This window comes from Condylura cristata, unplaced genomic scaffold, assembly GCF_000260355.1.
Source record: "Condylura cristata isolate star-nosed mole 26May11 unplaced genomic scaffold, ConCri1.0 scaffold00008, whole genome shotgun sequence".
Classification (NCBI taxonomy): Eukaryota; Metazoa; Chordata; class Mammalia; order Eulipotyphla; family Talpidae; genus Condylura; species Condylura cristata.
Window position 1 is genome coordinate 21,774,123 of NW_004567109.1, and position 12,784 is coordinate 21,786,906.

The 12,784-nt window shown below is 41.2% G+C and overlaps 1 protein-coding gene across 7 annotated transcripts in view; it reads right to left on the minus strand.

Annotated features, from left to right (window-relative positions):
- Nucleotides 1–12,784, minus strand: part of SCMH1 (sex comb on midleg homolog 1 (Drosophila)) — a 75,987-nt gene that overhangs the window by 7,011 nt on the left and 56,192 nt on the right. For all 7 annotated transcript variants that reach the window (XM_004678859.2, XM_004678858.2, XM_012722646.1 and 4 more), the window contains 3 exons: nucleotides 10,303–10,429; nucleotides 5,449–5,649; nucleotides 3,543–3,734 (listed from right to left, as the gene is read on the minus strand). In XM_004678859.2, the coding sequence (XP_004678916.1) occupies nucleotides 3,543–3,734; nucleotides 5,449–5,649; nucleotides 10,303–10,429 (520 nt within the window). The remainder of the gene's footprint in view (nucleotides 1–3,542; nucleotides 3,735–5,448; nucleotides 5,650–10,302; nucleotides 10,430–12,784) is intronic.

Below are 12,784 nucleotides of genomic sequence, written 5' to 3' on the forward strand. Positions count from 1 at the left end.
TGTACTTAACCAGTGAGGTACCTAACCTTTCTGGCTCTCATTTTACTCAGCATAAACTGGGGGTAGTGCCATCTGCTTTACACAAGCTAGAAAAGGTGAAGAACAGTTGTGAGGGCAATGCCAGCAGCTTGCTAGATGTTTATGCAAATCAGTAAATTTTCCTTACTTTCAGCAATGCTAGCAGTGGTAACTGAGACCTAGATTCTGAGTTGAGGGGTCTGAAAACCTGGATACTTAAGACTAGGCAAGGTCCTTAAATCTCATCCTAATGAGATGTAAGTGGAAAAATAAAGAAGCTTGCCCAGTTAAAGCTACTCAAACGAGGCTCTGGGTGCCTCAGTAGGGTAAGGCCAAGGAATAAGCCCAGCGCTTTGAAGCTGTGCTCCACAGAGCCCTGGGGCCTCCAAAGGGAGGACAAGTGCATAGGGCTCTGGACTTCACCAGACTCCATCAAAATAGCTTTGGTTTTAACTGTGAAACACCATAATATCACATCCTTTCACCAGAACTCTCTCTCTCTCTCTCTCTCTTTTAAAGGTAAAAGCGTTCTGCTAAAATAAAACAAACTTTGAAACCAGGGGCCATAAGTTGGGGTTGGCAGACTTGAATTTTATTTCTGACATGATCAACCTGATGATTGCCTTTTTTTTGGAATTCAGTTTGCGCACCTATAAAATGGAGATAAAAACATTTAACCTCATAGGGTCAACATAAATAAGTTTGCTACTGACATACTGGAAACATGAGAACAATCAGAATGGAGGTGGGGGAAGCGTACCCATTCATTTAAAAAACATTCACAGAGTACCCATGTGTACAGTAATGAAAGACAAGGCCTAGGAACTGTTTAGAAGGGAAAAGCAAAGACAAAAAGAAACAAAATTATTTTGCCCAATTATTTGGAGTTGCATGATATTAGCAACTTGAAAAGGAGTTGGTATGGGTTTGAGAGAATAGGGAAATCAAATTGCCAATGCCATGCCATAAAAGGTAGAAAAATAAAGAAGGGTGGAAAACTGCTCTAGATAAAAGGAAATAAAGAGACAACTAAGTGAAGTAGGTGATTACTCATTGGATCGCAGATAAAAAAAAAAAAAACAGCTATAAAAGACACTATTGGGACAAGTGGGGAAATCTGATATGGATAATAGCTAGTAGTTTTTATTAACATTAAATTTCTTGAATGTAGTAATAGCATTAGGAGATAAATAGTTCCTAGGCAATTTATATACTTTTCTAATTTTTGTAAATAAAAATATTTCAAAATAATTTTTGTTTGTAATTTTTCAAAATAAAACATGGAAAGAAACAAATGTAGGTCTCAACTTAGGTAAGGAAGCCTACTGGGGTACACATTTGGTGACTATTGCTACATTGGAAGTGCACAGTTAATTAGGCCACGATTCTAAAGGAAAAGGTGGCATGGAGATGGGCTGTGGGAAGAGCAGGCTTCAGTAGTTACCTAGATACTGAGTGTATCTTTGGATGTCAAACTAGCAGAAGTGTACGTAGCAGAAGGGAGTGAGAAAGGTCGGGCCCAGAGGGCAAAGCAAAGACAGCCCTTGTAGAGATCACATTTTTGGGCAAAGGTTTGGGTAAGTAAGCAGAAAAGTAAAGGCAATGATAAATGACCAGAAGCGGAACAAAGGGTCAGTAGGGCAGGCATTAGGCAGGCAGGCAGGCAAGGTTAAGTGCAAGGGCACAGAGGAACTGGAATTCTAGGCAAAGCTCTGCCTTGTCTGGGCACACATAAGCCACTCATTTCAGGGAAGCATACAGAATTAGGGGGAGAACAGAAAAGCCGCTGAGCACCTATTATGAGAAATGGAGGTCAGAGAGCACTGGAGGGCAGAGAGTTGGTGCATGTGTCTGTAAATGAGGAAAGAGGAGGTTGGCAGCCAGCGGCAGAGTGTGGGAACCCAGGCCTTTGTCTCCTTTTAGTTGGTAAAGCAAGGAGTAAGGGTGGCTGAAGATCCCTCTTCTCTGGTAGTTGGTCAGAGAGCTGCAAACTGGAGTGGAATTCCCAAGAGCGACCCTGCCTCACCCCCAGCTACTCTGCAGGCTCATGGGCCCCCACTGGGCTCCACATGCTGCCTCCAGAATGCTTTCTTAGTTCTTCATGACGTTACTTCAGTTGAGAATACCTATTTCCTTGACAAAAATCTCTCTTTAGAGGAGCATCTATGCTCACAGACATGCTACCCCTCTCATTCTTCCAGAATCCCAGGCAGGAATAATTTTCATTACTTCAGAGTTCTGAATGCCAAAAGTTGTGGCTATTTAACCACCTTGCTTTGTCTGTATCAACCTCATCAAGCTTAGTCCCCAGACCTATAGCACCGCATTTTAACTGCAAGCAAGGTCTTTCTTTCCTCGGAGATTCTGATGCTGAAAGTAAGCAATCTACAACAGGTTAGGGAAGAAGATTCCTTTGAAGAAAGAATGGGTGAGGGGGCTAAATACCTACTTCAGAGGACAGACAGTTTGGCCTCCATAACAAGTCTTTGAAATTCAGGTTTCTTAGTAATGCAAGTAATATAAATAATGCTCACAGGGCATGGAAGGACAGAAGAGGGTGGAGGTGGATAGATGAACAGTTACTTCCCCAAGCACTTTCTCTACAGAGTAGCACTCTGCAGAAGTAATTCTGTTAATAAGTATGATAAAAAGATTACAGGGAAAGGCAGTGTGGGAATGAGACTTGTGCAGAAGGGCAGAGCCTTACAGCTTATGCTACCCAATCCATAGCCAGCACAGGCCCAGCACTGACAAGTACCACCTCTTTATTCCTCTGGCCAGGACAAGGAAGCAACTCTTAAAGGGCCTTCCTCCCTTTCAGCAGTGACCTACCTCACTATGTTAGGGTCGCACTTTCCTTCCCACCCTGTCGTTCTGTATCCTGGGCTCCAGAAAAAGATGCCGATTCCCATTCACTCTTTAACCTCTCTCTCGGAAGTGCTTAGTCACTGATCTGGCCACGTGGCATCCGCTTTCCCCTTCTGGGTCTCATATGTTAACTAAGAAAGTTATTTTCCAGCCTAGTTAGAAAAGCAGGAACTTGAATTGACTTGCTAGACTGGCAGTGCTGGAGGAGTTAGGGCCATGTGCCAAAGGAAAGAATGGATGGCCAATCACCAGGGAGTAAGTTTCTCAATCTGCAGCCTGAGACTAAACCTTCCTGCTGGCAAAGGAGATGTCTGTTAGGCCTTTGCTGCCAGATTCACATTGGGAGCTGTACTGTGACTTCACGGTAGCTCCACATGCAGTTTGGAGCTCAAAAGGGGAATCGTGAATTACCCTTTCCTGGGGATAAAAGTCCAGAGGAAAGAAGGTTAATTCTAGAGACTGGAAATGAAATCCTGAAGAGAGAGTGAAGAGACCAAAAAGTCTCAATCAACATGGCAAAGGTCAGGACAAAACAGCAGGTCACTGGTTAGCAGATGCCAGGCTAGAATCGAGTTCCAAGGGTCGCTTCTCGGCCCTTGCTGGTGCTGCCACTAGCTCTCTCCCCTCCTTAGTCCAGACCCCATCCCAGCTCCTACCTGGTAGGTACCTGTCGTGGCTGTGGCTGTACTCTGTGGTAGACAGTGACAAGTGTGTCTGTGTAAAGGGCTGGTTGCCAAACAGATTGTCACTGCGAAGGTTGTGGCAGAGTTTCTCCAGGAAACGGAGGACGTAGGTGATGCTGTTGACTGCTGGGAGGTTGAGGGTGTGCTGTTCCCGGTCAAACACGGCTGTGGAGTTAAGTAAACAGGGCTGAGCATGTCAGTGGGGCAATGCAGCACAGAGCTTGGGCAGGAGAGATCCAGCCCACTGTTTGCCTCAGGCTTACCTGGTTACACAGCCCTCGCCCAGGTTCCTCCCTCCCTCCCTCCCTCCCTCTGGGGTTTGATTTTTGTCTCCAACTCCAAAAGGCTTGCAATAATGGGAGTGGCCAGGACAAGTCTGTTGCACCTAGGGCTCTGGAATGATTTTGATCAACCTGTGAAAACAACTGTGGACATAATTCTATCTGGTCCATCACCTGCATTAGCCTTCTCCAGGAAATCTGATCCTTTTGGGCACTGTTTCCCAAGAAGGGAAGAATCTGGGCAGAAGAGAAGGATATAGGTATTGCCAGTAAGGATTTGGTTGCACAATCCAATCTGTAAAAGGCATGTGGATGTAGATCCACATGTGGTAACATGTGGATCTAAATCATGCTTGTATTTATTTTTATTCATTTATTTCTACTCAAAAAGTGTCCTTATAATCTCTAGAAAGCAAAAGTCCCCTGTGTTTGTCTCTGAGGGTAGCAAGGAAATAAATTTTAGGAATAAATCTTGGGGGCAGAGGAAGAACCCTAGAGATGCAGGTGGTAGCAGCTAAAGAGGAGATAAAGAATCGTAGGTCCCACAGAATGCCACCCAGATGCAAAGGAGACACAGGGAGTGGCCTGGGCCTCAGCAGGGAAAGAAGGCCCAGTTGCATGCAGTTCTGAGCCTTCCACAATAATTTCCTCAATGCCTGCCCCCATCTCCATGCAGTCAATTACTCCCAGTCACTTACTCTCTCCTCTGGGCTCCTCTACCGCCCTGCACCCATTTCTCTATTACAACATTTCTTATAGTCCACTGTGAGGTATTATTTACCACCATACCAGAACCCAAGACTGTCATCTTTTCTCCCTCTCCCACAGCTAGTGTCTGCCAATAACCTCTCACATATAGCAAGGATTCCATAAATGTGTGCTTAAAAAATAAAATAGGTTAATTATAGGGCTTCCCCAAGTAAGCTCAGTTTTCTGAGGCTAGATATTACAATTAGGTAGGGAGGAGAGGCAGGGGACTATGTTAGCTTGAGTCATAGGTTTAATGCATTTTGCAGGACAATACAAGGTGAAGAATAGAGTCTGGATTTGGGAAAAAGAGCCAGAGTCAGGGTACAGGAGAAAAAAGTGAATATTCTTAGTGAATGAAAAGAAAAAAACCCCAACACTTGCAGCTGAGTCACAGCAGGTAAGAAAGAGGAAATGACCCTTCCAACTCGGAATCAAGGCTAAAGATTGGGGCTAAGGAATGAAATGAATGAGAAAAGTGATTTGTGCTTTTCTGATGGGAGGTTATGGCCATCTGGAGAAACTTTCCTGACGCCACAACTTGGATTATTTCTTCTGGAATGCCTTCAATGCAGCACACTCACATATTTCCTATATGGGACAGGCTAAGCAGATAGACAGGATAGGTGTCCCTTAAATCCAGTCTGGGTAGGTATCATACTTGGCAGATATAAGCATAAGGCCCAAAAGATCTTAGGAGTAGAAAATGGGCAGTCTCTGAGGAAAAGAATGTCTTCACGACTCTTCAGAGACTCAAGGTGTGAAGTAGGAACCAGGATTCCTTGTCAGAAATCAGCCAGTGGAGAAGGTCTGTCTTCTGACTACAAGGTATATCAACCCAAGGTGCTTACCTGAGATAATCTCACCACTGTGGCCTTGTTTGAGGAAGCTGAAGACAGTTTTCTGGTGATAAGCACAGTCTATGCAAGCCTGGACAGCCTGCTGTAACACCACAGAGGCACGGGCGGGCCCAAAATGGTCAGGGAGCTGCTGGACCTTCTTCTTGTCTAAGTGGGGGCCTGTGCTGCCGTTCTTGTTCAAGTAAATACAAACTGCAAGAGACAAAAAGGCAAAGAAGCTTAGAGCACATTCATGGTAGAGAAGGTGGAGAATGATTTTCTCTTCAGTTTTCATGCCTGTGTGCTCTGATGCTTAGCAGGATTCCCAGCTGCCAAGGGGGAGTAGGAGGAGAGTGGTTGTGCCCAGCTGCTGCCAGCCCAAATGCATGACCAAAGGCTCTGGGCATATAGCCTGCTGGGAAAATAACCCAGAACTTGCATTGTTTTCTGTGCACTGAAAAGAAAATCTGAACCATTTCCCAAATGTAAGTACTTTCATTTTGGGTATCTGGTTGCCTCACATATTCTTTGTATGTCTTATGTGTAAGGAGCTATGGGGCCACAGCAATATTACCAAGAGTGTGCTTGTGTGTGTTTGGTCAATGACACCAGTCACCCGCTTTGCTTTCTAGCTGGGCACTGACGTCCTTTTATCTTCTAAATCAACATGTAGTAAACATATGGAATAAAGAAAAAATATGAAAAGAACTTGAGGGTCCCATCCAAGAATGTGTTTCAGTAATTTCTCTGCAAGAGAGCTGGAAAATCTGCTAATTGTACCACCCCCACCTCCTCCAACACACACACACACCTGGCACTGCGGTAGAGACAGTATGGTGCCAAAGAAGAGGCAGTGCTAACAGAGCTGCTTCCTCAATCTCTGGATAAGATCCAAAGAAAGCCCAGTTAGCGATGACGTTCTCTCTTCTGATTTCTCTTCTAGGCTTGCACATGAGCTAGGGGGTGGAATACTCTTTTTCCCCTCACACTGTCATGGCTTACTGGTGGAAGGGATAATAGGACTAAAATTCCCTTTTGCTATTAATGGCAAAAAAAAAGGTAAGAATAGTAGCTATGTGGGCTGTGGATGGACTTCTGGCCTCAGACTTATGACCTGAGGGGTTTGGGCCAGGTGGCTAAGGACACTTGTATCTTTACCATTCTAATTCTAAGGAGAAGTAAGGTGTAGGATACAGAACACAGAAAAGAAGGCAGGGTGGCAGGGTACAGAAGGTGACAGGTGAAAAAGAAATTGAAAAAAGTAAAGGAGTAACAAGATGAACTGAAATATGTATTTAACTATTCTCTCCTAAAACCCATTAAGATGAGTCAGTTAATAAGGAGACAAGATAAAATTTTGGAACTGGAAAAGCAGACTGGCAATTAGCAACTGATTTAGCATACATGAGAAAGCTCGACACTAACAAAGAGTCAGGCATGATGAGAACCACGCAGTTTCATTTTATAATTCATAAAAGGTACAAAAATGCCCCTGAAAGTGCATGTGAAGGTAGATCTAATCAGAAAAGGAATGAAATCTATTAATAAATAAGATTTCTATTCTATTAATAAGATGCTTTCATTGAAAACAAAAATGAAAATGTAGATTAGAACAATAAGGAAAATGAAAACACTATATGTAAAAAGACACTTACAATAATGTTCACTGCAGCTTACTCAAAATAGCCCAAAACTAGAACCAACCCATGCTCATCAACAAAAGACTAGGTATACAACTTGTGTTATACTCATTTGTTGGAACATCTACTGGCTGTAAAAAAGAATGAATTATTGAAGTATTAATAATAATTCTTGAACACATCACTTCGAATGAAAGAAACCAGGTTCAATAAAGAGTACATACAGTAGGATTCAATTTATATTAAGTGCAAGAACAGAAAAATCTAAAACATATGAATAGCAATCAGAATAAAGATGTGAATGAAGACAGACTATGAGGAGTCATGCGGTAACTTCTGGGGTGGTAGAAATAACCTTCATTATCTATATTGTAGTTGTGATTATATGGGTATTTATAAAAACTTACCAAACTGTCCATTTAAGGTCTATATATTTCACTACATGTTAATTTTACCCAATTACAAGGTACAAAAAGAAAAATAATCCTAAGTGGATTAAAGGGTAAAACTATAAAGGACAAACTATAACTCCTTTAGAAGAGTTTGGCAGTTTTAAAATATGATCTGTAAATTCTTTAATCTATCTCCCATTGCAGGTCTCCATTACACCTGACCAATAGACAGATGAGGATGGAAATGATAGACAGCTTTAAAAAGTAGAAGTTAATGTCAGACACAAAAGCACAAAAAAAAACAAGCAAGTGGGTTGTCTCTTGAAAAATGCCCAATGCTTAAAAAAAAAAAAAAATTAAAGAGGCAATATAAAAATGCTGCTTACATGTATGGAGGGAATAGAACCATATGAATTAAGAACAATGGCATTTGGTGAGATGTATTGACAGGAGTAAGGGGAGGTTTGTTTTGTTTCATAATTTGTGTAGACCCATTATTCCTTTAAACTATGAACATGCATACTTGACTGATAAAAATGTCTCATAAAAAGTGTTGCAGTTAAAAAATGAAAAGTAGGTAATAAAGGATATGAAGTGGCACATAACTTTCAATCTATGACAGCTTTTATTATTATCTGAAGAGATGATAAAGTGGGCTAATACTCTCATTGTATCAATATGGAAACTGAGGCTCAGAAAGGGAAGTAGTATCATGTTCACACAGAATGAATGAAGGCCCAGTCAGGATATGGAGAACAGTGATCAGTCAAGACTGCTACAGCTTGGCAAAGCGCAGAAGACAGGAATACAAAGCACCTCCCACTTTTTCCAGGCTGAGACTGAGCCAGGGAGGCATGCCAGCCCAGCGACCACCTCATATAAAAGGAACACTGCAGCACATTCACAGAGCTCCCACTGCCGGAGTCTTCTAGGTGTTGTGGAGAAGTCACCTAGGTGGCATCTAGAATGATGGAAGTGGGGTAAACCAAACAGAATCACGGGTATCCAGGGGGCATAGCGTGCAGCTGGAAAATGTAATCAATATTTTCACTAAGGTGTTCATCTGCCCTTACTTCCTCCTCCATGGAGCTGAGGTGCAAAGGCCACTGTACATTAGTCTAATGACACTCGTAGCAGGCAAACCTATAACTGACAGGCTATCTGCAGATGACATATTGGGGGAAGTCATGTGATAGGATCCTGACCAGAGCTTGACATTAATACCACAGGCCAGCTCTTTGTCTTCCAAAATTTATTTGGAAAGGAAATTTTGGCTGGCCTTCCTTTCTAGCTCTAACATTGTAGGATTTGGGTGGGCATGTACCGATTTCCTTCTAAGAAAATGACCTTTTTAGGTTCCATGGAGGAATCATTCCAAATCGCTTAGGCTCTTCTAAAGAAGATGGAGCATAAGCAGCATAACAAGATGGTTTCACACATGTATCTTAATTTACACGTAAGTAATAAGCACTATTTTTCTAGTTACCCTACTGGAGTGTTGTGTATATATTCTAAAGGGGTATTTCTCTTAGAGTTATCCATAGTTTATGAAAAGGGACAGACAGGCATAGACCAGGGTGACTACCTGCTGTGATAGTATGCTTTACAGAAGCATGTATTTGGCCATTCAGGTGACCAAGATATATCTCTCATATATACTTGGCCTTTATCCACAGTTCCCAGCTCACAGCTCCCTAATCGTGAAATTTCCTAAATGTTGTAAATGATAAAGATGTGTTAATGAAAGTGAATTCTGGGTAGCACATAGGGATGGGGCTGATTGCCTAGAGAACCAATCATGTGATCAGAGGTTCTACCTTCACATCGCCAGTTCTATCCCCAGACCTCCAGTGGGGGGAGATGGGTTAGAGGTTGTGTTCAACTGCCAATGGCCACTGGTCCAGTCAGTCATGTCTAAATAATGAGCCCATAAAAACAAGAGTGGAGCAGGCTGTGAGTATGTTCAGGCGGGTGAACATGTGCAGACCCAGGAGAGTGGCAGGTCTGGAGGACATGGAGCTCTGCACATCTCTCCCACCCTGTTATTCCTGAGCAATACAGCCTTAGTAACAAATTGGTTACGTAATAAGTAAACAGTTTCCTGAGTTCTGTGAGGTGCTCTAGCAAGTGAATCTAACTGAGGAGGGGTTTCTGGGAACCTCTGATTTACAGTCAAGTCAGTCAGAAGCACCGAACAGCCTGGGAGTGCAGCCGGCCTCAGACGTGGTGGACAGTCTTGGCAAACTGAGCTGAGCCCTTTCCTGTGCAAACAGATGTTGTCTTGGGTAGAGTTGTCAGAATTGAGCTGTTGGTGTGGGAAATCTCCAAACAATCACATTAGGTTTGGGTTCAGTGAACCCTATTCACTCACATTTTGCTCTGAATCAAACATTCATTAACCCCAAATCAAGTTCACACTTACAGTACCAAGGTTTGCCCCAACAGTGATGCTAAGAAAAATTAAAGCATTCATGTATGTTTGGGAGGTAGAGTGATAGAGGGATTACTGCAATGCAAGGAGGAATCCCTAAGAAAGGAGCATCCTAAGTGGAAAGGATGAGTGTTTTTACAAATTGGGTCAGGGAGCTTCCTGGTGCTGGCTCTAGTTCCACACCAACCAAAGGCTGGTCACAGTTACTCAATCCTGATGTTCTTTGATTGTTCTGACAGTGTGAAATTTCTCTGAAACTATTTCAAATGGCCAAAGATAAAAAAATATTTAAAAAGTTTCTATTTAGGTTTATCAATTAGACAGGGGCTAATTATTAGTACAAGACAAGAGAGTACACTGGAGCCTGGGGCTTGCTACAGTCAGTCTAGTGGTCTGCTCTTACCTGTGGGGGCCTGCATGGCTGAGCTGGGGATGGTGGCAGCATCTTGGGGTACAGTGCTGGTATCCGGTTCAGGGGTGCTGGTTGTTGGTGAGGTGGGTGGTGGGTTCAGCAAATTCCGAGGTTTCCTCTGTCAAAATGGATGGGGAAAGGTTGCTACCCATGATTGGTAACTTGTTTTCTCATTCTTCTATTCCTAGCATTTAACATACCTATGAAACTGAAGTCTTTTTGTAGATGTGACTGCATCTTATCTTTGTTTTCCAGTCTCTTACACAAGGATATTTAGATGCCCAGCAAACATTTTTTTGACCCTATGTCCAAAATTCTGAACTTCTATATGACCAGAGCTTAATTCACTGTCTTTTATACTAGAATCAATACTACCATTTGTAGCGTCAGGTTCCATATTAATTGGGAAAAGAAAAACAAAAAAAAAAGAAAAAAATATGGTGGCTAAGTCTACTTTGATATTACTTGTGTTTTGTTTCTCTTTCTTGAAAAATGCAAACATCTCTCCCCATAACTCTATCTACTTTCCTCTTTTTTCCTACTTTTCAGCTCTTCACCTGTCATTCCTTATCTTAAAACCTATACTCTCATAATCTCTAACTATTGGGCTATCTGAAAAGTCATTGAGATATTTTTACATAGAAAACATAAAAAAAAAATCATGACTTTTCCAACAACCTAATACATTCTCTAAATCCTTGCCTGGTCCATGTCTTCACAATAATAACAAATCCTATCCACCTAGAATGTCTTTTTTTTTTTTAAAGCTTTACAAAAATCTGTTTATCTAGGAAGACTTTCTAATTAGCATCTAATTAGATTTCCTAATTAGCATCTCTTTTGCACAATCTCTATACTTTGTATTGTTACATTTGTCACAATGCGCTATCACATATTATACGTGTATATTAATATATACACACATATCATACACATATTTAGACACATCTATACTGGGGTCCCCTACTAGCCCCTTGAGGGTTTGATTTTGACTACCATTCCTTGCATGACACCTGGCATATAATAATAATGTCAGTGAAATGTTTTTTACTGAGGCACACGGTATAGAATACTAACAATGTGGGAAGCAATAAAGATGATTTGAGAGAAATGTAGTATCACTTCTATGCTGTTCAGGGAAGTTTCTGGGGAATAAATACCTCAGAAATTTATTTTGAAGAAATAGTTTTCTAAGAGACTTTTTGAGTACAAGGAAAACAACTGAGTTACAGACACCCCTTTTTATCAAATGTCTGTCTCATGTAGTGTCCACAGCTAGGAGCTATATAAATCTGTCTGCCTTCTAGAAGTGTATTATCTAATGAGATAGCATCAATGACAGCAGGTATATAAAAATGATCTTACCTGTAAAAATAATAATGCAAACACTCATGAAATACTCAAACCACATATGGGGTGATATGGATATCCCATGTTTTTTGATACTGCTAAAAGTGAATATCCAATAAACAATGTATCAGAGAAGAAGAGAAATATCAGTTCATTTTTTAATGAACTTGGAATATGATTTCATGGAGTCCCTGAAGGAACATGTCTGGTGAATTAGGTATCCAAATATTAAAGATGAAAACAGAAAGATGGAAGGAACTATTACTATTTGAGATAGGTGCACTTAAACACATTAAATTTGTTCATCCATTGTCTCATCTCCATTTTATTAGTGAGAAAAATTTAAGTCTTATTCAAAATATTTCTCAAAATCACACAGGTGGAAACAATGATGAGACATAAATCTAAGTTTGTTTGGATTTAAAGCCTAGGTCCTAGTCACAAAGGAACACAGAGTCATGAGTTAAATGGGAAGGATATATATGTATAGGAATAAGAAAAGAACAGAAAGAGGAATTAGGAAGTCAAATGCCCAAGCCATAAAATACAAGGCAAGATGAAAGTCATTGTTCACAAGAGGGCTGGAAAGAAAGAGGACTCTGGCTACTTGATTAGGACTGTCTGAGAAAGAAGAGCAAAAGCAATCAGAGTCACAATTTTAGGTTTTAAAGGATCTAAAGGTCAGTTAATCTAACTAAACATCCAATACTTTTGCTTCCTTCTCTAAAAGTCCCCTCCCATCTAGCCATTCAGTACTCGATGAAATTCCTCTAGTGATGTGAGTCACTAATTTCATTTTGGGACAGATTAAACTGTTGTTGTTGTTTTTTTTTTTTTATGTAGAGAGGAGAACTGTCTACTTGTTTCTGCTTAGTGGCTATGGTTTTGTCTGGAAACTTACAGAGAAGATTTCTACCTTTTTGATTTGTCTCCCAGATGTTTTCACATCATCAGAAGACTCTGGTCTTAAGAATCTTTAAGATCTTCAGCCTCTCCTCTACAACATGAGAATGGGAAGAGAGTAATGGAGATAAAAATGAATCAGGACTGCATTAAGGGTTAGTGGTAATAGGTCAGAAGCACTGAAGATGAAGATGTGACATACAGAATTCAAAGAAACGAT